At 62.2% G+C, this 23,354-nt stretch overlaps 2 protein-coding genes across 2 annotated transcripts; one reads left to right on the top strand and one right to left on the bottom strand.

The window, feature by feature from the left end:
• Window positions 1-787: 787 nt before the first annotated feature.
• PRSS56 (serine protease 56) lies at window positions 788-7,186 on the bottom strand. The gene is given in 17 exon segments (XM_058843499.1): window positions 788-1,003; window positions 1,132-1,238; window positions 1,494-1,583; window positions 1,691-1,844; window positions 2,250-2,405; window positions 2,615-2,685; window positions 2,830-2,991; window positions 3,084-3,272; window positions 3,356-3,515; window positions 3,647-3,789; window positions 3,928-4,087; window positions 4,167-4,275; window positions 4,372-4,561; window positions 4,879-4,932; window positions 5,419-5,633; window positions 6,371-6,380; window positions 7,042-7,186. Coding segments are annotated over 17 exon segments (2,289 nt in total). The 3' UTR covers window positions 788-829.
• Window positions 7,187-9,552: 2,366 nt separating this feature from the next.
• SLC12A9 (solute carrier family 12 member 9) lies at window positions 9,553-20,936 on the top strand. The gene is made up of 13 exons (XM_058843471.1): window positions 9,553-9,823; window positions 11,870-12,004; window positions 12,176-12,313; window positions 12,523-12,822; window positions 13,024-13,131; window positions 13,246-13,357; window positions 13,453-13,610; window positions 13,875-13,957; window positions 14,291-14,415; window positions 15,760-15,952; window positions 16,116-16,290; window positions 17,015-17,161; window positions 17,612-20,936. Exons 1-13 carry the CDS (start codon window positions 9,643-9,645, stop codon window positions 18,445-18,447), a joined length of 2,691 nt encoding a protein of 896 aa, XP_058699454.1. The 5' UTR covers window positions 9,553-9,642; the 3' UTR covers window positions 18,448-20,936.
• Window positions 20,937-23,354: the final 2,418 nt, after the last annotated feature.

Raw genomic sequence — 23,354 nt, 5'->3', positions numbered from 1 at the left:
TGTGTTAGCCCATCACCCTGAATCTGGGCACCCCAGCACAGGCACCACTGGGCACAGGGAGTGGCCGTCCCTTTCCTGCTGCTCAGCAGTCCTGGGATGCTGCTCGGAGGGGCAGGGTCCCCACAGCAGGGTCCCCAGGGTACCCACTGATGCCCAAGCACAGGGCTGGCACCCACCACTGATCACAGACCCTGTGCACACTCAGCCCCTGCATTGGGAGGTTTCATGTGGGGTGCTGAGGGTGTCACTGGGGTGAGCACCAGTGCTGTGCTGTGGGTGCTGCATGGGCAGGAGGGGTGTCTGACCCCTAGGGAGGGGGCTGGGGAGTCTGTGCCAAGGTGGACACAGCAGGAACCAAGGCTGGAGGCATCACTTCAGAGTACAGGAGGATGGGAAGGGGGATGCAATGGGATGTCAGCTCCTCTGGAAAGTGTTTCCATTGTCACCCACTTTGCCAGCACTGGGTGACACAGCACTCACTTCACATTTGCCAGCTACTGGAAAATAGAACCCTTTTTTATTGAAAAATAAACCTTCTCTGTACAAATAAATAACAGCTCAGGTGCCTCTGGGGAAGATGGGGTGGGAGTGGTCTTGCCAAGGTGGGGGTCCCAGGGGAGAGGAGGACTGTGATTCCTGGCTGAGGTACTTCAGGTACCCACCAGGGCGGCATCATCCTGGGGAAGTGCTGGTGGGAAGAGAGACAGGTACAATTGGAGATAAAAGGGTGGAAGAGCCTGAGATGGGGAGTGGAGTGCGTTTGAAGGACAAAAGAGACACCTGCCCTGGTGCCCTCTCCCCATGCTGGCACACTGCTCCAGGGGCACCATTAGGTTTTCAGCACTTCTAGCGCCAGAGCGACAAGGCCAGGCATGCTACGGGCCAGTGAGTCACTCTCCAGCCCCACGAGACCAGTGAAGGCTGTGGGGCGGCCCCCTACAATGGCCCGAACCTGTGCCCGGTACAGTCCCTGGGTGTTTTTGGAGCCCAAGTCCACCAGGATCTGTGGGGAGACAACAGAACCGTGAGTCCCAGGGGAGCCATGGGTAGAGCAGGACAGTGTCAGGCTGGGGGATGGCACTGCCTGGCTGCCAGAGTGCATGGCTAAGAGTGGCCGGATGGGGCACTCACCTCTTGGAAGGTCATGGCCAGGTCTGCCTTGGGCACCTGCAGCACCCAGGCATACAGGTCCCGCACCGCGCCCACCCGCACTGCCGACTCGTTGAGGCCAGAACAGGCTGCAGCCCCTGGGATGGGCAGGAGAGACATGGAGGGGACATCAGGGATCAATACTGGGGGCACTGTGCTGCTCCCCACCACAGGGAGGAGCACCCTTGCTCTGGGGACCCCAGAGGGGCATGGGCAGAGGACAGGGAATACAGCAAAAGACTGTCCCACTGAAATGGGACAGCCCTGAGACAGGGGTGTAAGGCTGGGCTTGTCACCGTCCCCATGGGGATACCTAGCACCCCATAGGGTCTGTGGGAGCTTACCTCTGCCCACGCCTGCCTCCTCCTCCTCTTCCTCCTCCACCCTGGGCAGTTCCGTGGGCACCAGTTCACGTTTCTCCCTCAGTGCAGACCCTGCCACCGAGAGAGGTGTAAAACCCCGGTGGGCACTGCCCGGACACAGAGCTGGCCTGTGGATGGACACCCTGCTGCCCCATTGCCCCCAGTCCCTCCAGGCTCACGGGGTTCATGGCTTGGCACGGGGGTCCCTGCCAGCTCTCCAGATGCCCGTTGTAGCTCCATGGCTTTCGGGAGGGTGCCAAGGTCCAACTCTGCCCGCAGCTGGGTGAGGAAGGCTCGTCCCTGTGCCACCATCTCCTCCACCACATCCTCACCCTGACAAAGGGAAGAGAGAGACAGGATGGGTGATGGGGCACCCACAAGGCACCTGTGGGCACAGCCACGTGCATGGTGGCAGAGTGCAGAGCATGGGTGTGCTGGTGTCACACAGAGCATTGGTGACATGCAACTGCTTTGTGGCTGTGTTGGGTCAGATCCTGAGCTGCAGAGTCAGACCCAAGGCTGGCTCTGCACTGGCCGGATTTGGGAGTACTGGTTTCAGCTGGGGACGGTGAGATGCCCCTTCTGTGGTGGCAGAGTGAGAGATGCCACTTCTGTGGCTGCACAGAGGACAATGGAGCAAGGGATGTCAGGAGGGGACATGGGAACTGAAGGTGTTTAGTCCCTTGTGGCCCAGCCACGGGAGGACAGGGGTCCCCCAGCCTGTCCCTCCCCACATACCTGCAGGAAGAGCTGCATCTCCCCTGGGAGCTGCTCCCTGTCCTGTGTTGTCACCAGATGGCTGCCCCCTGCCATGGTCCTCAGAGCCTCCACCCAGTCCTGCAACTGGGGTCCCACTACCCCAAAAAGCTCTGCAAAGGGAGGCATCCGCCTGCCCTCCCACCTGGAAGCACAATGGGGTGAGCTCAGACTGGGTGGGCAGTGCCACCTTCTTCACCCCACCTGGGCACCCTGGGGGGATGCTCTGGTTGCAGCAGGAACAGGATCCAAATGCTTCAGGCTGTCCCCAAAATGGCAAGTCAGTTCCCACCAGTATCTCAACCACCTCCCCAGCCTCTTTAGCCCTTCACCCTGTGGCCCACCACACCTCACCTGCTGGGGGGTCTCTGGGGTTCCCCTGCTGTGGGGCTGGATTGGCCCCATGCCACAGCCAGGCCTGCAGGGACAAGAAAAGGACAGGACAAGGGATAGAGGAGCCCTATTGGGAAGCCATGGCAAGGGGCTGGTGCTCCATCCAGCAGCATAGGGGAGACTGAGGGGACCCCAAATGGGCATGGGGTGGTCCAGCCTGGGAGAGTACCTGGGGCATCCCTGCGGACACGGGGAGGGAAGAAGTGCCCGTAGATCTTGCCCAGGAGCTGAGGCAGAGTGCGGGTGAGGAAGGAGAAATCAAACTGGTTTCGGATGAAGTCCCCGGCCCGGCGCAGGAGATCCACCAAGGTCTGGGCATAGGAGTGCAGCTCTGTGGGCACAGAGGTAGAGATGTGGCCCCGGCCCCATGTCAGAAATGGGGTCCCTCCCTGCACCCTAGCCCTGGCATGACCCCCAGCTCACCGCATCGTCTCGTTCTGGCACGGCAGGTCTCCTCAGCCAGGCGGGCACAGGTGGCCCGGCCCTGAGGCGCCCGACAGGACCCGGCGTAGAAGGCGCAGAGACGGGCGCGCTCCGGGGACTGTTGCTCGGGTGGCAGCTGTGCCAAGGCTAGCAGGTCGAAGCAGCTCGGTTCTCGGCTGCCAGGGGCAGCTGTGAGAGAACCGGCGCTGACATGAGTGCTGAAAACCCCCTGGGCATCTCCATGACCCCGCGGTGCAGGCAGCAGCACTCACAGTCCATCTGGAGACTCAGCCAGTCCGTGAAGGCAGTGACACGGGTGTAGACTCCTGGTTTGCCCCGCTCACCGCAGCCATCACCCCACGAGGTGATACCGTAGAGGACAAAGTGGTGCGAAGTGGGGTCCTCGCACGCCAGCGGGCCCCCTGAGTCGCCCTGCAGGGGAAATGCCTGTGCATTGGGCTGGGCTGGGACTCCAGCCATACTCATGGGCTGCGGTACGTGCCCGGCACTGTGCGAGGGATTTCTGAAGTGGGGTGCTGACAGTCCCTCAGGCACTGTGGTACCTGGCAGGAGTCGATGCCTCCAGACAAATACCCAGCACAGAACATGGCACTGGTGAGAAGGTCCTTGCCCAGGGCACCCCGGCACGTCTCCTGGCTGAGCAGGGGCACCTGGGCCTCCATCACCACGTCGGCTGATGGTCCCTCTGCCAGGCAAGGCACCTGTTACAGGGTCCCCTGTGCCCGACCATCTCCCTCTCTTTCACACCCCTTGCTCTGCCTCGGTGCGCTGGGGCTGGACACCCCAGAGGGCACAGAGGGGTACACCCCACGGTGTCTCTTACCTTCGTAGAGGGAACCCCAGCCCGCGATGTAGCAGGGGGTGCCGGGCCTGGGTTCCGCGGGGCCGCTGGGAAGGCACACGGGGCTGACGGTGGATGATGGGGCCAGCGACACTGCCAGCTCCAGCAGCGCCAAGTCCCCGTGAAACGTCTTTGGATTAAACTGGAAGGAGACGCGGGGATGTTAGTGGGGGCCCCTGGGCATGCACAAGGAGGTGTGGGTGCTGCCCACCTCCACCGACCTTAGGGTGAGGCAGGATGCGCCGGACGGGCACTGCCCGCTTGCCCGCTCCCGGCTTGCCCAGCTCGTAGTCGCCCACCACCACTGTCCAGGCCAGCTCGTTCCGGTTCCTGACGGGGTGGAGGGCAGCCAGTTACAGGGGTGATGGTGCTTCCCCGTGCCCGCCTCTGCAGCGACATCATTCCCGCACTGTGCCCCCACCGTACCCGCCAAAGCAGTGTGCCGCCGTGAGGACCCAGGAGAGCCCCACCAGCACCCCTCCGCACATCAGCTCCCCGTGCAGCCGCACCGACACCAGCCAGGGCCAGGCGCCCCGCGGGGCCACGCTGCCGCCCATGATCCGTCCTCGGGGGGCTGTGGCGTTGGCTTGTGTGATCCCACGGCGCCCACAGCTCCCTAGGAGACAAAGTCGGGATGACTTTGATGTCTGATGTCCTGCAGGCGGGCTGCTGGACCCCCCGTCTCCCAGGTGGGCGCGGGTGGCCGGGGATGGCCGTGGCAGGTGGAGGGGGTGGCGGGAGATGAGGCGCGTCGGGCGCGCTGTCAAGCCTCATCGTGCTCACGGAGGCGAGCGGGCGGAGGGCCGGGGGCACCCCGCAGCCCGGCAGCTGCCGACGCTAACCTCTGCCCCCCGGCCCAGCGGGCAGCCGGGGGCCGGGGGCGCCCGCCGGCGTGGTGGGGGGGGTGGCGTGGGCACGGCCGCCCCGGCTCACCTGGCAATGCCGCCTCCGCTGCTGCGTCAGGACTCGGGGCTGCGGCCACCGTCTCTGCAGGGATAGGCTGTCATGGCATGTGGGGACAATCTCCCCCGATGTCACCATCACAGCCCCGCTGTCCTCAAATCGCCCTCGTTCCTTTCAGTGCCCCCAGACCCCCATCAACCCTAACAAACACCCCTGTACCATCCCAGGGAGTGCTCATCACCCTCAGTGACTCAGTCACCCCAGTTTCCCCTTGCTCACTTCTCCCACCAAGTTTTTCGTTGCCGCTCAGTGTCCCAGCCCAATTTGCTCATCCCTCCAAACACCTCCATCCCCCAAATCTCCAATTCCCTTCCCAGATCCATCTCCTAGCCTTCCATCCCACCAGAGATCCCCCATCACTCTATCATACCCCCACCCCCATCTCCCCACTCCATCCCAATGCCCTCTGTCACCCCAACACCCTGTATCCCCTCCCTGGGGATACCCCATTTGTTATTGTAGGGTCTCCCATCTCTGGGAGGAGCTGGGGGGGTGCAGGTGCCCACTCACGGCACTCCTGGAGGCGGTGGCGGCAGAGCTGGGCGCTGAGTGGGGCGCAGGTGTGCAGGGCCCCCTCAGGCGGGCACAGGCGCTGGTAGGGGGCACAGGCTTGGCTCAGCGCCTGATTGCGCTGGGACAGCTCGGGCAGCGCCTGGGCATCCAGCAGGGCCTGGCAGCTGGGGGGCATGGCAGGGGGCACAGCTGGCACTGCAAGGACAGCAGGGCTGTGGGCATCACCGTGTCCTCCCTGTGCTCCTCTGCTCAGGCCACCCCAGTCTCTGCTTTGGGATGGGTGGGAAGGGAGCATAATAGACTATGGAGTCAACATGTTTGGTAAGGTCTTCCGGGTCCTGGGGTATGCTTTTGGGGTGAATATCAGAAAAGTTCACAAGGGATCAGGCAATGATTTGGATAGGGCTCCAGGTGGTTGGTAAGATCTAGATATGATGGGAACTGTTTGGGAAGGTTCATCAGCAGTTAGGGATATGTTTCAGGAGTCTGGGCACTGTTTTGGTAAAAGCCTGTAGGTTAAGCCTGTAGGGGATGAGTATGGTTTGGATAAGATCTTGGGGTATCATTTTAATAGGATTTCTAGGGGATGATCTAGGCATCCAAATAAATATTTGGGTAGAGCCTCCAGGCATGGGTGCAGATTTTGGTAGGATCTTCTGGGCATGGGATGGTTTTTGGATAGGACCCCTGGGCTGTGTTTAGCTGGGGATCCTGGTTTCTATTTGGGTAGGATGTCCTGGGGGCAGGGCAGTGGGGGTAATGGGGTCATGACTCACGTGGGCAGTGGCCGGTGGTGTTGGCGCAAGGTGGGAAGAGGCAGGGGGCACAGAGCCCGCAGGCACCCCACTGCCGCTGCTGCTCAGACAGTGCCCGCTCCAGTGCCAGCAATGCACTCCTCAGTGCCGCCTCCAGCACCAGTGTCCCCCGGCTCGACAGTGCTGATGAGTACACACAGGGGGCTCAGACCCCCAGAGTCCCCCCGCTGCCCCCCACCACAGCCATGGGGTGCCCCCAGCCTGCCTGGTGCCTGTGCTCTGGTATTGCCATGGTGAGTGTCAGGCTGGGCACGGCCTGTCACCCCTTGACATTACCTAGAGTGACAGCCACCAGTGTCACTTCCCTCCTGGGACTGGCACATGCACACCTTGGTGTTTGCCCAGGGCTCTGTGTGCCTGTTGTACACAGAGGCAGGGTGTGAGCCCAGGCAGGTGTGCCTCTGTGCACACTCTTGAGTGCACACTTGTGTGTACCGGAATCCATGTGCCCGTGTCTTCCTGTCCCTGCACGTGCCCATGTGTCCCTGTGCCTGCCCTATGTGTGCATCCCCCCGTGTGCCCCTACCTGCGACCACCTGTACCCACGCAGAGCCACCTTCCTGCTGGCAGAGTGTCCCCTGGGACTGGCACAGTTACTAGGGCCAGAGGGAGTGTTGGTGCCGCAGGGCATAAACCACAGCACGCCCTGCATCCCCCGCGTCCCCTAGTGCCACTGGCGGCACTTGACACCCAGTCCAGGCAGCACAGGCACGCTAGGGTGAAACCAAGGGTCCCGTCTCCTACAGCCACCCCATCTGCAGCCAAACTCTTCCGCAAAGACACCCCGTTCCTGTGCCCCACTGACCTTGCAGGATGCTGGCCGGCATGGGGTACAGCCTCTGGCCCAGGGGAGCCCCCCCCACCAGTTGCAGCAGCGGCAGCAAAAGCACGGGGGGGACCAGCCGGGCCCCGAGAAGAGCGTCCCATGTCCTCTTCCCTCTTTGCTCCATCCCCGGGCGGGCAAAGGGGGGCAGGCGGGGGGAACCCCCGAAGTGCCCGAGGCAGGCAAGGAGGGATGGATATATACGGTGCCCCCCGGGCGGTGGGAGGAGAGAGGGGCCGGGGGAACACAAACAGGCGAGTTCATTAATGTCGCGCCAAGATGCCAGCTCGGGGCGGGGGGCGCGGGGGGGGGGGGGGGGGGGGCGCAGCCGGGGCCTCAATGCCGCCTTTGTTCGACGAGGCCTCCGGGCGGGCAGCATCAGACGGGCGCTGCGCTCCGGCGCTGCCCGCGGCCCTTGATCATTTTCACGCCAAGCCCCGGCCGCGCCACCCTCCCTCCTGGGGGCCCCGGGCGGGTGGGAACGCACCGGCGGCTGCGGGCGCGGGGGGCCCGGGCTGGGCGTGGGAGCCCGGCCGGCGGTTTCAAAGGCGGGCAGCGGGCCGGGAGCGGCCGAGCGGACAAGGCGGGGGAAGGGAAGGCGGGGGGTCCCCGGTCTCTGTGCCAGCCTTACCCTGGCTGAACGGGTCGCCCCGCGCAAGGGCACAGCACAACCCCGTGCTGAGCAGCGGCTGCCCTCGGGGATACCCCTCCGATGCCCCCCGCCGCAGTACCCCTTGTCCTGCCTGGGATGCGGGAAGGAGGATGTGCCCCGGCGAGGGGCAGGTGGGACAGTGTCACCGGTTGTCCTTCTTGCTTGTTCTCCTCAACAGCGGGCCCGGGCTGGGGGCAGCTTTGGCCCTAGGGACGGGGGGGCTACACTCACCAGCCTGGCTGGACAGTCTACTCCGTGCCTGCTGCTCAGCTGGTCATTGGCACCACATTTTGGCATGCCACTGTCCTGTCCGCGTTGCCACCCTCCTGTGCCAAATAGCTCAACCTCAGCTCCTCTGGTGAAAGAGTGCAGCTGCATCTCCATCACCTCTTCGGGGTGCAGCAGATGCCCGTGCCCCCACCTCTGTCCCTGTAAAAGGGACTGAGGTTTCTGAGTCCCATGTCCATTTGTGGGGTGCCCATCTTTGCTAGGGGGAAGAGATGGGTGCCCGTGTCCAGACCTCTGTCCTTGCTAGGAGTAGGTGTCCGTGTCCTCATGTCCACTGGGGTGCCCCGTGCTCCAATCTCTGTACTCCGTAAGGGGTACCCACGCCCCGCTCTCCGTCCCCATTAAGTGCAGCAGGTGCCCGTGTCCCCATCCCCGTTTCGAGTCCGAGGGGTGCTCGTCCCCATTAGGGGCATGAGCAGCTCCGTGCCCGCGCTCCCCCCGGTCTTCCCGGCCGCGATGGTGCCAGCGGGGCGCGGACAATGCTGCTTCAGTGGCACATCAAAGGCGCGGGCTGCCCGCGGCTGGCACGGCGACAGGCCCGCCGCAGATGAAAGCCCCGGCCCCGCGGGCTCCCACCTCGGCCGCGGGGGCACGCTGCGCCTCTGGCCCACGGGAGACGGCGGGGCCGGGGCGGGGGACACACCACTGCACACAGGGGACCGGGCTCCCGCCCCGCCCCGGTGTCCCCGCACGGATCCCCCCACCAGTGACACGTGGGGGTCCAATCGGTCTGCTGACCGCAACCGGCGCCCACGCGGGTACTTGAGGCCGGAGTGGTGTTCGCCCCCGGCCGTAGCGTGCCCCCCGCTCCCGGTGCCGGTGCCAACCCCATTAACCTAATTGGCGAGGCGCTCGGCCGCCCCGGGCGGCGGCGGCAGTGGGACCCCGGGGCCCGGGCAGATCCCAGCCCTGGCGGCGGGCAGGGGGGGACGGTGCCCCCGGGGCCCCGATTGTCCGGTAATTGGCGCGGGCAGCCGAGCCCGGCCGGCAGCGCCGCGGGGCGGGGGAGCGGGCACCGGCGGGGGCTACACCGGAGTGTCCGAGGGTGCCCCGGTCGGTATCAGGATGTTGGCTACTGGGAGGTCGGGGACAGGGGGCGACTGGCGATGGAGGGGCGGGTTTTGGGGTGCAGGGAGGAGCGGGGTGAATTCGGAGGACGCTAGTGGGAGGATAGTGCCAGCTACCAGAGTGGGGAGACCCCGGAAGGGCCGACGGTTGGAGGTTTGGAGTGACTCGGGTTGGGGGGAAGTCACTGTGGGGGTTTTGAGGTGGGGACTGGGGGGCGGTGGAGGGGATCACTACGGGACAGCGTTTTGGGACAGGGGCCGTGACAGGGGCGGGGGGCTGCGGGCGGGGCCAGAGTGCGCGGTGGGGCGGGGCATCCATGGTGGGCTCACGGGGGCGGGGCCTATCAATGGGGCGGGGCTTGTCGGAGGGGCCCACTCGGGGGCGTGGCCTGAGCGGAGGGGCAGCGGGCGGGGTCGAGTCTGGGCGGGGCTACGTGTGGGCGAGACCGTGTGGGGCGGGGCCATGTGTGGGGCGGGGCCCGGCGGGTCGGGACCGGGTCGGCGGGCGGGGCCGCCGGGGCCGGGATCGGGACCGGGCGCTTTTCGGGGTCGGCGGGGACCAAGCCGGGCCGGGCCATGGCGAGCTCGGAGCGGAGCGCGCTGCTAACGTACCGCCTGTGCGGCGGCCCGGCCGAGGAGGAGCGGGGCCGGGAGCGCGGCCGGGCCGCCGCCGCCCCCCGCAAGCTGCCCACATTCCTGGGCGTTGTGGTGCCCACGCTGCTCTCCATGTTCAGCGTCGTCCTCTTCCTGCGCCTCGGTGAGTGCCGCCGCCCCCGGGCGCCCCCCACTCCCGGCCGCGGCCCGGAGCCCCCCGAGAGTCACCCGCTCTGCCTGGTACCCCCAGCCCGGCCTCCGTCTAATCCCGGGGCCCCCGCGTCTGGAGCCCCGAGCCACCCAGTCTGGGTCGCCAGTACCCTCCCAGTGCCCTCTCCTGAGCCTCCATCTCTGCTGCAATCCCAGTGCTCCCCTTCAGTTCGTACCCCAGTCCCCACAGTCTGGGGCCCTCGTGCCCTTCCCCGGCCTGTCCCAGTGCTGTGTGTCCCCACCTGACCCAACTAGGCTTGGGGACTTGGGTCTCAGGACCCAGGGACTGGAACCTGCAGGACAGGAACCCAGTTAGGACCGTAGGGACCTCTGTAAAGGACACTAATTTAAAACCCTGGTGTTCCTGGAGCAGGACTCCCGTGTCTTCCTAGTGCCTTCCCTAAACGACATTCCAGTGCCCTCATGTCCACCCTAATGCTGGGACCCTGCTGCTTCCCAGGCATCCCTCCAGTGCCAGGCTCCAGCATCCCAGTTGTCTCCTGCATCCCACCCAGCGTCCCAAGGGGCAGAACCGTGGTATCCCCCAGCAGATACTCAGCTGCCCCTCTGTGTGCAAAGGGCACACATTGTTTTCCAGTCTGCTCCCAGTTTGGGTTATGAGTCTGTTACTGAGACCCCTGGGAGATGTAGGGAGCAGGATGGACATGGACTGGGGCAGCTGGCAGCCTTTTGGGGGGCCCTGAAGGGGGTAGGTGCCCAGCATGGCCCAGGGCAGGCGGGGGCGGGCAATGTTTGCCCTGGTCCGGGAACGGGAAAAGCTTTTCCTCTCGCCTTTCCGCCCACGAAAAGCCCAGGGCGGGAGTTGGCTGCGTGCCCGGGTGGCCCCGCTGGGCCATGGCGGGGGGTGGGCTTTGAGACCATTTCCCTGTCTGGAGACCCCCCCAGGCTGGGGGCACGGCGCTCTACTGGCATTATTCACCACTTCCCCACTCCCCTCCTTGGGGTCTTCATACAGGCCCCAACCCCACAGCGAGAACCGGCGTCTCCCTGCCCGCCCGGGGCTGTGTTACCCCGGGGACCGCAGGACTGTAGGGAAGGTGTCGGGTGGAGGGGGAGGAAAGCTGCCAGGAAGAGGAACTTTCCCTCTCTGTGGGGCTGACAGGCTCTCCCTGTCAGCTCCCCGCTTCCCCCACACCTCACATGCTCCCCAGATCTCCTGGCTTAGCAGCCCCTTCTACTTATGCCCATAGTGCTCTTGGGGCATCCCTTTATTTCCACCAACACCCCCACCCACCCTTACATTTGGCACTCGGATGCCCTCCGGCTCTCTAGGGACCACAGCAGGTGCCCCCAAACCCAGCCTGTCGCCCCAAGGGTTGCTTGCGATGCTCGTGCCCCGGTCACCCGCCCTTGCCTCTCCCGCGGGCACATCCGCGGCTTGGCTTGTGGCTGAGATAGGGCATCGCCCACAGCCGCAGGCATCCCCTTCCTGCCCGCAGTGTCACCAGCCGGGATCGCTGCCGTCACCCCGGGCAGCGCCGGGGGTCTCTGGGCCCCCTCTCTAGGGGAACACCCACCCAACCCCCGGGAGCGGTGCCGTGGCTGGCAGGGACTCCCAGACTGCTTCTACTTCCTGCTGTTTTGTAGGCAAGCGGGGAAACAACACTGACTCGCCACAAGGGGAACAAGGGTGGCAGCAGGGCACAGAGGTCCCAGCAGCAGAGCCCTTTCCTTGTTTGTTTGGGTTTGGGGCACACCTGGGCCAGACACGGGTGGAAGATGGAGAGACCCTGAGGGAGGGGGACACTGGCGGGTGCTGCTGTAGGTGGGAGGTGGGAGCATCCTCATCCTGGAACAGAGGGGGCTGGCAGGTCCTGGCGGAAGCCGTGGGCACAGGGATGGGGGTGGCTGCGTGCCTCAGTGGGGTGAGGTCTGTGTGATGGCACATCTGTGTGGTGGCAGTGCCCAGGGGCTCTGTCCCTCAGGTTGTCCATGTTCAGCTAATGGGCATACTGGCCTCCTCTCCAATCCTTGGCAGGGTTTGTGGTGGGTCATGCTGGGTTGTACCAGGCCCTGGCCATGTTCGCAGTGGCATATTTCATCATTGGCATGACGGTGCTCTCTGTGTGTGCCATTGCCACCAACGGGGCATTGGATGCTGGAGGAGCCTACTGTATCCTTTGCTGTGGTGCTGCTGGGATAGGACATGTGGGACAAAGCTGAGTGGCTTCCCAGTGGCCTTGGGATGCTGTGCTGGGGATGGGACCCTGTTGGTCTGGGAGAGAGGGGTGGAAGCATCTGATGGTGGTTTGTGCTGCTGACATCTTCCCTTGACTGAAGCAAGATATGATCAGCCGTGCCTTGGGCCCAGAGTTTGGGGGCAGCATTGGGATCATGTTTTTTCTGGCCAATGTGTGTGGCAGTGCCCTCTATGTGCTGGGGCTGGTGGAGGCAGTGGTGGACAGCTTTGGGATCCCGCCTGGTGAGTATCTGTGTGGGTACAGCAGATGTCCCTTACCTGAGCAGCCCTGGTGATGTGCCAGGCATGCCAAGCACCATGCCCAGCATAGCCAGCCATGGCTCGCTCACCCAGCCCTCTGGCCAGTGAATTGGTGCCTGTCATGCCTGACATGCTCTCAGCTCCCAGTGATGCCCCCTCCGAGCCTTGCTGATCCTGACTTGTCTGCCCAGGGCAAGAAGCGGGCACAGGCGTCCACGTCCTGCCCCAGAGCTACTGGTATGAGCTTCTCTATGGCACTGTGCTGCTGGCACTCTGCCTCCTCGTGTGCCTCGTGGGTGCCTCTATCTATGCCAAGGCCACTTTCCTCATCTTCCTCATCGTCGCAGTTGTCCTGGGCACCATCCTTGTCAGCTTCTTCGCCACACGGCCCCTGAAGGTGCCCATCCGCCTGCCCAACGGCAATGGCACTGAGACCGATAATGGCTTCTTCACTGGCTTCTCCCTCAACACACTGCGAGACAACCTGCACGGTGAGGAGAGGCTTCCCTCACCCTGCCTGCTGCCCCATCCCATGGGGCTTGCTGGAGGGTGGGGGCAGCTTGTGGGCACAAAGCAAGTGCTGTGGGGTGGTTTCTCCTGGAGTTTGTGTGTGGAGAATTGAGGAGAGGGCCTGTGGTGGGGCTGTGCCACCTTGGACAGCCTGTCACAGCCCCTGCCTGTGTGTCCTGCAGGTGAGTATAGGGTAGACTACACCACCGGGCAGATGATGAGCTTCAGCTCCGTGTTTGCAGTGATGTTCAACGGCTGCACTGGCATCATGGCAGGCTCCAACATGTCAGGTATGGACAGAGGAGGTGCCTGGCAGGGTGGCACTGGGAACAGGAGCTGAGGCTGGGAGAGATCAGGGGTGTGCTGTGCCTGTGGGCATTAATGCTGCCTGCTCCTGCCCACAGGGGACCTGAAGCGCCCGAGCTACTCCATCCCGCGGGGCACCATCTCTGCTGTGCTCTTCACCTACCTCGTTTACAACCTGCTGGCTTTCCTCATGTGTGCCACCTGCAACAGGTACAGCCACCTGTCTGAATGCCAGGGTGTGCCTGCTGCCAAGGCATGCTGGCCTGGGCCGAGACGGATCCCAGTGTGTCTGTGTCCCTCTCCAGGATCCTCCTGCAGAAAGACTATGGCTTCTTACGTGACATCAGTATCTTCCCACCGCTGGTCACTGTGGGCATCTATGCTGCCACTCTCTCTGCAGCCATGAGCAACCTCATTGGGGCATCCCGCATCCTGTATGCTCTGGCCCGGGATGATCTCTTTGGTGAGTGCCCAGACTGCACTGGCACTCATTGGAGCCCACTCAGCAGGTTGTCCCTGCTGGGGACCAGTGCTGACAGCAGGGAACTCCCTTCTTGGTGTGGAGGTGATGGTTTGTGGGTTGGTGTGTGCCATTTGGGTCACCTGCATGCCCTGGAATTTGTCCCCACCCCAGCACTCGGGGTGGGGATGGGACTCCTGGCTGGTGGTTGAAGCTGTGGCTGCCTGCTGGGGTGTCCCAGCCCAGCCTCTCCGCTCTGCCTTGCAGGCCGGGCACTGGCACTGGCCAAGAAGACATCTGCCAGTGGGAACCCAGTGATGGCAGTGATCCTCTCCTGGTTGGTGGTGCAGGTGAGTTTGTCAGCAATGCTTCCTTCCTATCCTCACTGGGTGAAGATTGGTTGTCACCTGGGCTGGATGTTGTGGAGGCTGGCACGTCCCCCTGCCCCTTGGGATTCCTCCCACAGCCCCTCTGCCATGGGTGTCCTGCTGCACTAGTGCCCTTTCCTCCCTGAGGTGGGAGGTATCCCATAAATTAAGGATAAATCACAAAAAGGGAAAGGGATTCCTGTCTGTACCCTTACCCCTCATATCCCTGGGATACACCCCAAGTGGACAGGGATGGCTTGGACACATGCCTCATGTGCTGTCCCAGGGTATGCATTCACCCTGTGCTCTCTGCAGATTGTGCTCTTTTCTGGGAAGCTCAACACCATCGCAAGTGTCGTGACAACCTTCTTCCTCCTGGTTTATGCCACTGTCAACCTGGCCTGTCTGGCACTAGAATGGGCCTCGGCCCCCAACTTCAGGTACCCACTGGCACAGGGGAGAGAGGCTGTGCTGAGATACTTGGCAGGCACCCATCCCTCCATTCCTCTCTCTGTGATTCCCCTGCCATCCCTGGGCCTGAGATTTATTATGAGGGGGTAGGCAGAGATGCTGAACACCCTTTTCCTGGGCATTAGAGGGGCAGAAACACCCCTATCCCTGGGGAGGGAGAAGGGGACACGTCCTGGAATGGCACTGGCTTGGCACGGTTCTCGTGCACTGGCACTGCTTTTCTGAGTGGGTACAGATAAATCCAGCACCACTGGGGACCACCCACCCCCTCCCCTTAGGCTTTCCAGAGGTAATTTATAGCCTGTGCCCAGCCGGCATCCCCCGGGCAGTTTGCCAAGCAGTGATGGAACCCACTTTCCATTAGCGCTAATTAAACTAACAGAGAAGGGGGAGGGAAGAAGGGGGATTCTGGGTGGGAGGAGGAGGAAAGATTTTCCAGGAAGAAGGAGTATGTGTGGCAGGCAGCCCCAGCCTGGGGTGCAGGGTGTGGGGTACTCTGGTGTGAGGCTGGGCTGGTACGGCTGCCCAAATCTGGGGTGCAGGGAATGGCTGGGGGGAGTCTGATCTCCCTCCTGGATGATGCCCACTGCCCTCAGTGCAGGATGCTGACTCCACAGCAGGGAGAGTCTCCCAGGTGGGCAGAGGTGTTCCATAAGTAAGGCTGGGTGGTACTGCCTGGGAGTCCCCCAGAGGCCCCATTCCCAGGGGAGAACTGATGCCTGTGCCAGGCTTTGGTATGGCCACCATCCGCCCTGCCCAGCTGCTTCCTTGACTTGGCACAGAGTGGCCAGGATCAGTGCCTGAGGGGAGCCTGCTGGGGTAGGTAGCAACAGGACCCTCTCCCACCCTACATCTGGTGCCTCGCCCCTCCCCTCACTGAGGTCTCTATCAAGCACAGCGGAAAAGGATTTTAATTACCTTTCAGGAAAAACAGCAATTAGAGAAAATAACAGCTTCTCGCCTCCCTGCCTCTGCCTCCCTGCACCAGAATGAGCAGGCACCAATGGCTGCTGGTGCTGCCATGCACTGCCCAATACTACTGGGGTGTGCCAGGACAGTGCCATCCCCATGGCCATCATTGCTGTCATTGCCCAGGGCTGGCAGCAACAGGCTGCCCGGTGCCCTGGGAGATACCATCTCCCCTCCATAACCTCTCCTCCAGGCACATGGGGTGCCCGACATGCCCTGGGCTGGAACAGTGGAATCACTGGGGTGGGTGTTGTGACCCTTTGGCACAGCTCCCCTTGCTGTGCCCTTCCTACAGTCAGCATGGGCACCACACGATAGCAGGTGTCCCCTCCTCCCTGCTGCAGGCCCACTTTCCGGTACTTCACCTGGCACACGTGCCTGCTGGGCATCGCAGGCTGCTGCGTCATGATGTTCCTCATCAGCCCTGTGTCAGCCTCAGCGAGCCTTGGCTTCCTCCTCCTCCTCCTCCTTGCCCTTCACTACCTCTCACCCAGCAGCACCTGGGGCTACATCAGCCAGGCCCTCATCTTTCATCAGGTAAGCCCCTGTCCTCCTGTTGTCCCCTTACACTGGAAAGCTGGTGTCCCCGTTGCAGCTCAGCTGTGTCCTGGGCAGATGTCCTCAGGACTGGCATCCCCAGGGGGTGGTTTGGTGAAACAAAAAGGGTTTCCTCACCTCTTTCCCTCCCCCTGCCCTCCAGGTGCGGAAGTACTTGCTGATGCTGGATGTCCGGAAGGACCATGTCAAGTTCTGGCGCCCGCAGATGCTGCTGATGGTGCAGAACCCGCGAGGCAGCGCCCGCCTCATTGACTTTGTCAATGACCTCAAGAAGAGCGGCCTCTATGTCCTGGGCCATGTGGAGCTGCAGGACCTGGGTGAGGATCTGCACTGTCTCCTGTGCTCATGGCCTCTGCACTTTGCTGTGGTGCCACGGGACTGCCCAGGCTTCTTGGGCTGACACTACTTCCCAGTTGATGGCTGGGGAACGTCAGCATTTCTGGCACATGTGTGGCACATTGGGCTTAGCTGAGCTGTGTCTGTCCTGTGCCTCCTGTGCACATACACTTACACACACATGTGCACAAGTGTCCATCCCTACACGTGCCCATGGGGCTCCTGCATGTGTCAGTGCTGGCACATCAGGCATGTGCCAGCCAGGTTAGCGCCTGCACACACCCAGCACACACACGGGCACACACTTGGCACAGCCTTGCACACGTGTGCTTGTGTCTGACCTCACCTCATGCCTGCTGCTGTGTGTCCAGTTGCCTTGTGGGTGTTTGCACCCTTGTGTGTGTTGGTTTGCACATGTGTGCTCTCCCTGGCACGCGTCATGGCTGATGCATGGGCTCTGTTCCTCCTTCCCTGCTGTTGCTGTGGTGACTAATGGCCTGAAATTGGGGAGTGGGGATGGGGCTGCCTGGGGTTTTTTTATACATTTATGTATAATTTTGTATTTCTCTCCGTAAGCACCTTCATCCCCTTCTCCATTTCATGGGTGCTGGGGTGGGCATAGGGTTGTGCAGCAGGGGTGGACACCAGGGTTAGCCCCAGTATGGGATATCTGTCCCGCTGATGCTGGTTTTGCCCCCTACCCAGACATGCTGCCCTCGGACCCGCTACAGCCCCAGCAGGACTCGTGGCTGAGCTTGGTGGACAAACTGAATGTCAAGGCCTTTGTCAGCCTCACCCTTGCACCCTCAGTGCGACACGGTGTCCGGCAGCTCCTCTTCACCTCTGGCCTTGGTAAGTGGTCCCTGGTCTGGATATGGCTGAGTGCCCATCTTGCTGTGCCTCTGGGCTGAGAAGTGCCAAGGGGTTTGGAGGCACCTGGATAGTCAATGCCAGAGCCAGTTTTGCTCTTGGAGGCATCTGGAGTGAGTGGTGCTGTAGGCAGATTGGGGTTTGGAAGCATCACTGTTGGCAGTGTTGAGGGGCTTGAAGACACCTGGATGAGATATGCCAAGGGGTTTGGAAGCACCCAGTGGGGGCAGTCTTGAAGCTAAGTGAGAGAGGTATTGGGTGGGCAGTGTGAAAATCGAGTCAAGCCTTGGAGATATCTAGGTGTGATCCTGAGGGATCGGCAGGGTGAGCAATGCCAAAGTCAAGCTGTGGTTTGTTGACATGTGCAGTGCCAGGAGGGCTGGTGGAGGCCTCTGCCTCTGCTCAGCTGGGCTGGTGCTGTCTCTCTGGCAGGTGGGATGCGCCCCAACACCCTGGTGCTGGGTTTCTACGACGATGAGGCACCACAGGATGGTCTAGCCCGGCACCCCGCCTTCACCAGCGCTCGTGAGGAGATTCCCCTGGGATTCCCCCCACTGCGGGCACCCACCTCTCCCAAACTGCTGTCAGCCCGGGAGTACGTGGGCATTGTGGCTGATGCCCTGAAGATGCTTCGCAATGTCCTGCTGGCCCGGCAGCTGGAGAGCCTGGACAAGGCCTGGGAGCTGCGGCGGGCCGCCAGCCCCCCGCCCACCATCCATGTCTGGCCCGTCAACCTGCTGCGGCCCGACAGCGCCCGCTACGCTGACACCTGCAGCCTGTTCCTGCTGCAAATGGCCTGTGTCCTCAATATGGCGCGGGCCTGGCGCCGGGCCCGCCTGCGCCTCTTCCTCTGTGTGGAGGCAGGCACCATGCCCCATGCCCAGGAGGAGAAGCTGCGCCAGCTCCTCAAGGACCTGCGCATCCAGGCCCAGATCCAGCTGGTGCCCTGGGATGCCATCACCCGCCTGCACTGGCAAACCTGCCAGGGACCCCCAGGAGGGCCAGCGGAGGAGGAGGAAGATGAGGAAGGGGTTGTGAACTTCCCAACCAACACCACCCAAGTGTCAGACGAGTATGTGTGTGCCGCCAACAAACTGGTCCTGGAGCAGAGCCCCGCGCCAGCCGTGCGGTTCCTGTACTTGCCGCGGCCGCCAGCCGACACCAGCCTTTACCCTCTCTACCTGCACCAGCTGGAGCTGCTCACCCGTGGGCTGGGCCCCACTGTGCTGGTGCACGGGGTGAGTGCTGTCACCAGCACCCAGCTCTAGGTGACCCCCAGGTTCACCCCAGCTCCCTGCACACTCCTTTGCCCAGTGCCTTCAGCAGCCTGAGCCTGGGGATAGCCCCAGTGTCTCCATCTTGGTGGGCAAAGAAGGTACCCCACAGTGAGAGGTGGGTGCAGGGAGGGGGTTTGATTTTCGGGGATCTCTCCTGTAGAGGATTAAAGCTGCCCTGGCAGGATCCCAGCACAGCTCTGGGGCTGGACGGGCAGCACAGTGCATTCACGGTGCCTTTTTTTGGGGTAGGGCATAGCAGGGTCCTGGGGGAGCCAAGCACTGGGTGCCCCAGTTGTCTGCTGGCAGCCCCTTAGTACCCCCTCTGTACTTCCTCCCCTGCCGCAGCCCCCATCCTCTCCTCCGCCAGCTCCTCCGGGCACCCAGCCAGCAGCGGGGATTGATTAAAGGCAGCCTCGACCTTGGTGCCCCAGCTCCCAGCCATCCTCCTGCCTTTCATTAGGAAAAATTAAATGGGAAAGGGTGGGGGAGGGGAGCCTGGAGGCCTGGGCTCCCTATGTGAGGCTGGGTGGGTGGGGGAAGCAGCCGGGTGCTGGCCCTAATGGCTGCAGTGTATGGCACCCTGGATCTCGCTCAGTACCCCCAGTGCTGCTGCACGGGGGGCATCCAGATGCTTTAATCTGTAATCCCCCCACCCATATGGGTGCTGATCATCTGGTCCTGGCAGGAAATGGGAAAATAATTTGTGGTGGGGTCCTTACCCACACACCTGGGTCTCCTGACCTGTTTTTTGGGGCATTGTTATTTCTCTACATGCATCATGACCTGCAGGGGGAAGCTGGCCTTGCCCCCTGCCTTCCCTTATTGATTAGAGGAGGGCAGGAAATTGCCTGGGTGTTGGACGATAAATCCGTCGGGTGCCTGGCGGGTGGGCAGCGTGCCCAGTGCTGCCTGATGGATTGCTTCCTATTAGCCCCAGCACGGGGGGCTGCTCCCGGCCAGGCTGGGCTCCAGCAGGGGTGACTGCTGCCTGTGCCTGCTCTCACCAAACTTGGCACTGCTGGCTGGCAGCTCTGGTCAGGCAGAGGGCTGGAAAAATCCAGATGGTTGGGTGCAGCTGGGGGTAAAAAATGGTGGAGATCCACATTTTGCAGTGGATTGTGCCCTGGCTGGGGAGGAGGGCTGGGGCTGGCTTTGCTCCCTGCTGCAGGAGCTGGGTGCCCTGGGGTGGGCACCACGCATCCCACAGGATTTATTTACAAACAGTCGGAAGCTGGCACAGGGCAGCCTGGCACCAGCGGGACCCAGAGGCCTATAATGTTAATTATCACCACGTAATTAAAAGCCCATAAAAAGCCTCACACTTCATTAAATTAAAGCTTCCCCTCACTGTGCCCATGGGCTCCAGCAGAGTTAACCTTGGCCATGCCAGGCACCAACACCTCTGCAGCTGGGACCCGGGGCTGGGGGTGTATGGGAGCACAGGCTCAGGACCGTGCAGCTCCCCACAGCATTGTAGGGAGCCATGCACATGCATGGGCACCCTGCAACACCAGTCGTGTCACTCCTGGGCCGCGTGCCTGGGCACACCCAGGGCTGCTGTCCCAGTCAGAGATGCCCACGCATGGGCATGTGTGCCCATGGCACTGCTGCAGACACACTGTCACACACACCGTGGCATGGGCAGGGGGCTGACACAGACACACACAGCCAGGTGTGCACATGCAGCATCGCGGGCGCTGCAAAGGCAGCACCGAACGGCAGCACCGCGGCTCCGGCAAACCAGCTCTGGCACGCAACGCCCACGCCGCACACACCTACACAAACAGCATTTTTCCTCATTCTCAACAGCCAGAGGTGCAGACAAACAGCCACACTCACAGCCTGCATCTCCTCCAGACTCCCACCCGTTAGTGTCTGTGCCCAGAGGGAAAGGGCTGTGAGAGCACGCATCTGTGCCTGCCCTCTCTATGCCTCGATTTCCCCGGGTGGTGGGCTGTGCTGGGGTACAGCAGGGTGAATGAGGGACCCCCAAAACCTCCTGCCAGCTGAGTGCTCTGGATCAGGGCTGCTATGCTTAGGTCTGGGGGGGATACAAAGTGGGGAGGAGGCCCACCAGCACACAAGGAGGGGTGTGTGTACATGTTCAGGCAGGGATATGCATAAACTAGGAGGGAGTGTGTGCATGTGCACATGGGAGGGGGTGCTGTGCTGAGGGCTGTGCACGAGCACAAGGGGTGTTTGTATGTGCACACACGTTGGTGTGGGTGTATATACCCACCCCTAGGTGTGACACGAAGGGGGAGCCAGGAGAGCACACACCCTTATAAACTCGGGGTGTGCAGACTGGCACACGCATCTGCCCAGAACCCCAGGACTCCACTGCCAAGCGGGGCCGTGGGCAGGGGGCTGCGGGGGTGGGTGCCCATGCCCCGGCCCTGCAGGGGTGGGCAGCCAACAGGGCCTTGGCTATTTCTTGGAAATTTTGCAGCATTCATTTCAGTGCAAATAAAAGCTGTCATTGCCGGAGAAATGATACTGATCGGGGTCTGAAAAGACAGCAAATTACCCGCCTGAAAATGCACCGCTGGAAAAAAATGCATATTAAACACACAAAAAGGCACTTTGCCATCAGCCGCACTTCCCCCGCCGCTCCAGAATAACCACACTTTACATAATTCTCCCTCTCCACCTCCGAATTAATTTTGCAGACAGAGGCAGAGGCAACCCTCTGACAATAGCGGAGGGGAGACGCGGCGGCGGGGGGGGAGTGGGGCTGGGGGAGTGCCTTGCTCTGGGCCGGGGGCACGGCACTAATGGGATGCCAGGTTTGGAGCTGGGGGAAACCGAGGGGTTTTGGGGTGGGGGAGGTGCGGAGGGACTGAGTTGCTCGGGAAATGTGAGTCCATGGGTGAGGGTTGTGGGTAATGGGTGGATGTACCCAGCTGTGGGGTGGAGCACTCTCGTACTCCTGCCTTGAGTGCTGGGAATGGGGCTTCTTGGGGTGGGACTTGTGGGGTGATGCCCACCCTAAACAGGCAGGTCTTGAGCCAAATGTTTCCTATAAGAGACAACCCCTCACTGGTGCCAGCCTCCACCAGGCATGTGGGTGCACCCAAAGTACACCACGAGGCCGTGTTGCCCACCCAGGCTGACACTCCCAAACTAGCACCCCTCTAAGAAACCCCCCGGGAACCTGCCCTATTTTACTGGGGGTGAAGGCATCATGCCCTGCACCCCAGCACTGCCGAGGGAGCACAACGGGTGGAGCAGGGGTCCAGCAGTGATGGGGGCTCATCTGGCTGCACTGAGGGGCTGACAGAGGTGAGGGCGGGTGGCAGAGGTTGGCACTGCGCTGCTTTGCATTTTCAATGACAGACCCATGCCGGGTGCTCGGGAGAGTGGAAAAATCTTATTTGTCACCTGCTGGCGATGCGCGGAGGCTCCCGCGCCGCGGCTAATCTTGGGGAAAATGAGGATGCCGGCGGGGTAGCCCGCGGGATGGGCAGGGCGGAGTGGGGCTGGTGAGCTGGGTGCTGCCCAGGGCCTGTTTGCGATCAGAGCTCTGGGCCACGGGATGGTCGCACCCACTTGGTGATCTCTGGGTGTGTTGGCCCCATGGCACGGATCCTGCTGTTCAGTGTGTGTGGGCTGGGCAGCGCTTGGGCATCCAGAAGCAGGTGCCCTGACACCCAGCCCAGTCTACAAAGGGGTAAACTCTTCCATCCCAGCTGAAGCAGCATCTGCTTGCCTCACAGTACCAGTTCCACAGGTTGGCACTGCTTGCACATCCTCTCAGGTCAGTCAGTGGACTTTTTTGGGGAAAGTCAGCACTTGGAAGTGGGTGCAGACACTGCCTGATGCCCCATATTGACACACAGGTGCCCATCCCACACGCTGGCTTTTTGAGATGCCAACACCTGCGGGACGCCGCAGCACTCTGCGGCCAGCTCAGATTTATCCATTATTTTATATCCACACGCCTTTAATTTTTACAGCCCTGTTGGAGCAATACCCAGGGCTGTTAATAACACCAGGCCCTCCCCCACCCCCCATGTGCATCCATCATGCTCCAACCAAGGTACCAAGTGTGTCTCGGGGCTGGGTAAGTGCAGACTTAGGGAGGCTGGTGTGCGGCACCCAGTCCCATGCCCCTGTCTTCCAGCCAGCACCCTCATGAGCAGCAGGCTTGGATTCCCTGTGCCCACCCATGAAACAGCCTGACTGGGTGCCCTTGCGTCCCCCTGGGGTTGGTGATACCTGTCTGGTTGGGATGCCCAAGCCTGGGGTGTCTGTCTCGTGAGATTCATGATTCTCTCATTTCATCTGCCCCATGAAAGCTGCAACACCTGAGCTCATGTTTAGTGTGCCAGGGTACATGTGGATGGCAGTGAACACTTGAGTGTGAGAATGTGCATGGAGGCACAGAGTGTGTGTCTGTGCTGGTGCATGTCAGTGTGTGTGGGTGTACATGTGATGTACGTGTGTGTGCCACTGCCTGTGCAGGTGATGCTGTGTCTCGCTGCTGCAGAAGACACTGTGCCTGGGCCGTGCCCAGCACCCCAGCACAGGAAAGTGCAGCCTTATCAGCCCCAGGCATCCAGAGCCGTGCCTGGGGCCAGCCCACAGTGCCCACAGGACAAGACAGTAGGTCCCACATCACTGAGCCACCTGTGCCATGACAAGCAGGGTCCCATGCCACCACGCAGCACCCAGTATGTGCTGTCCCTCCCCAGCACCCAGGAGATCCAGAGCCCCCTCTGAGCACCCAGGGATATGCTAGCACGGGAGGGTGAGGGTAGCAGGGCACCCCTGAGCAGGACAGGCAGGAAGGCCACGGGGGGTCAGAGTACCCAGGCACTGCAGGGGGGCACCGTGGGAATTGCTGGGCTATAAATCTCCTTGCTGGGCCCCCCCGTGGCAGAGCAGCTCACGATATT

Source organism: Poecile atricapillus, chromosome 8 (assembly GCF_030490865.1).
Source record: "Poecile atricapillus isolate bPoeAtr1 chromosome 8, bPoeAtr1.hap1, whole genome shotgun sequence".
In the NCBI taxonomy this organism is placed as follows: domain Eukaryota; kingdom Metazoa; phylum Chordata; class Aves; order Passeriformes; family Paridae; genus Poecile; species Poecile atricapillus.
The sequence above is the reverse complement of the archived record's forward strand: the minus strand, read 5'-3'. Positions and strand labels throughout refer to the sequence as shown.

What these genes read in the sequence shown, in the direction of transcription:
- SLC12A9 (XM_058843471.1), top strand. Translation starts at nt 9,643, where the DNA reads ATGGCGAGCTCGGAGCGGAGCGCGCTGCTAACGTACCGCCTGTGCGGC. An exon ending in CAGCTTTGGGATCCCGCCTG is followed by an intron (nt 12,314 to 12,522) that starts GTGAGTATCTGT and finishes TTGTCTGCCCAG; the next exon opens with GGCAAGAAGCGGGCACAGGC. An exon ending in GGCCCGGGATGATCTCTTTG is followed by an intron (nt 13,611 to 13,874) that starts GTGAGTGCCCAG and finishes TCTGCCTTGCAG; the next exon opens with GCCGGGCACTGGCACTGGCC.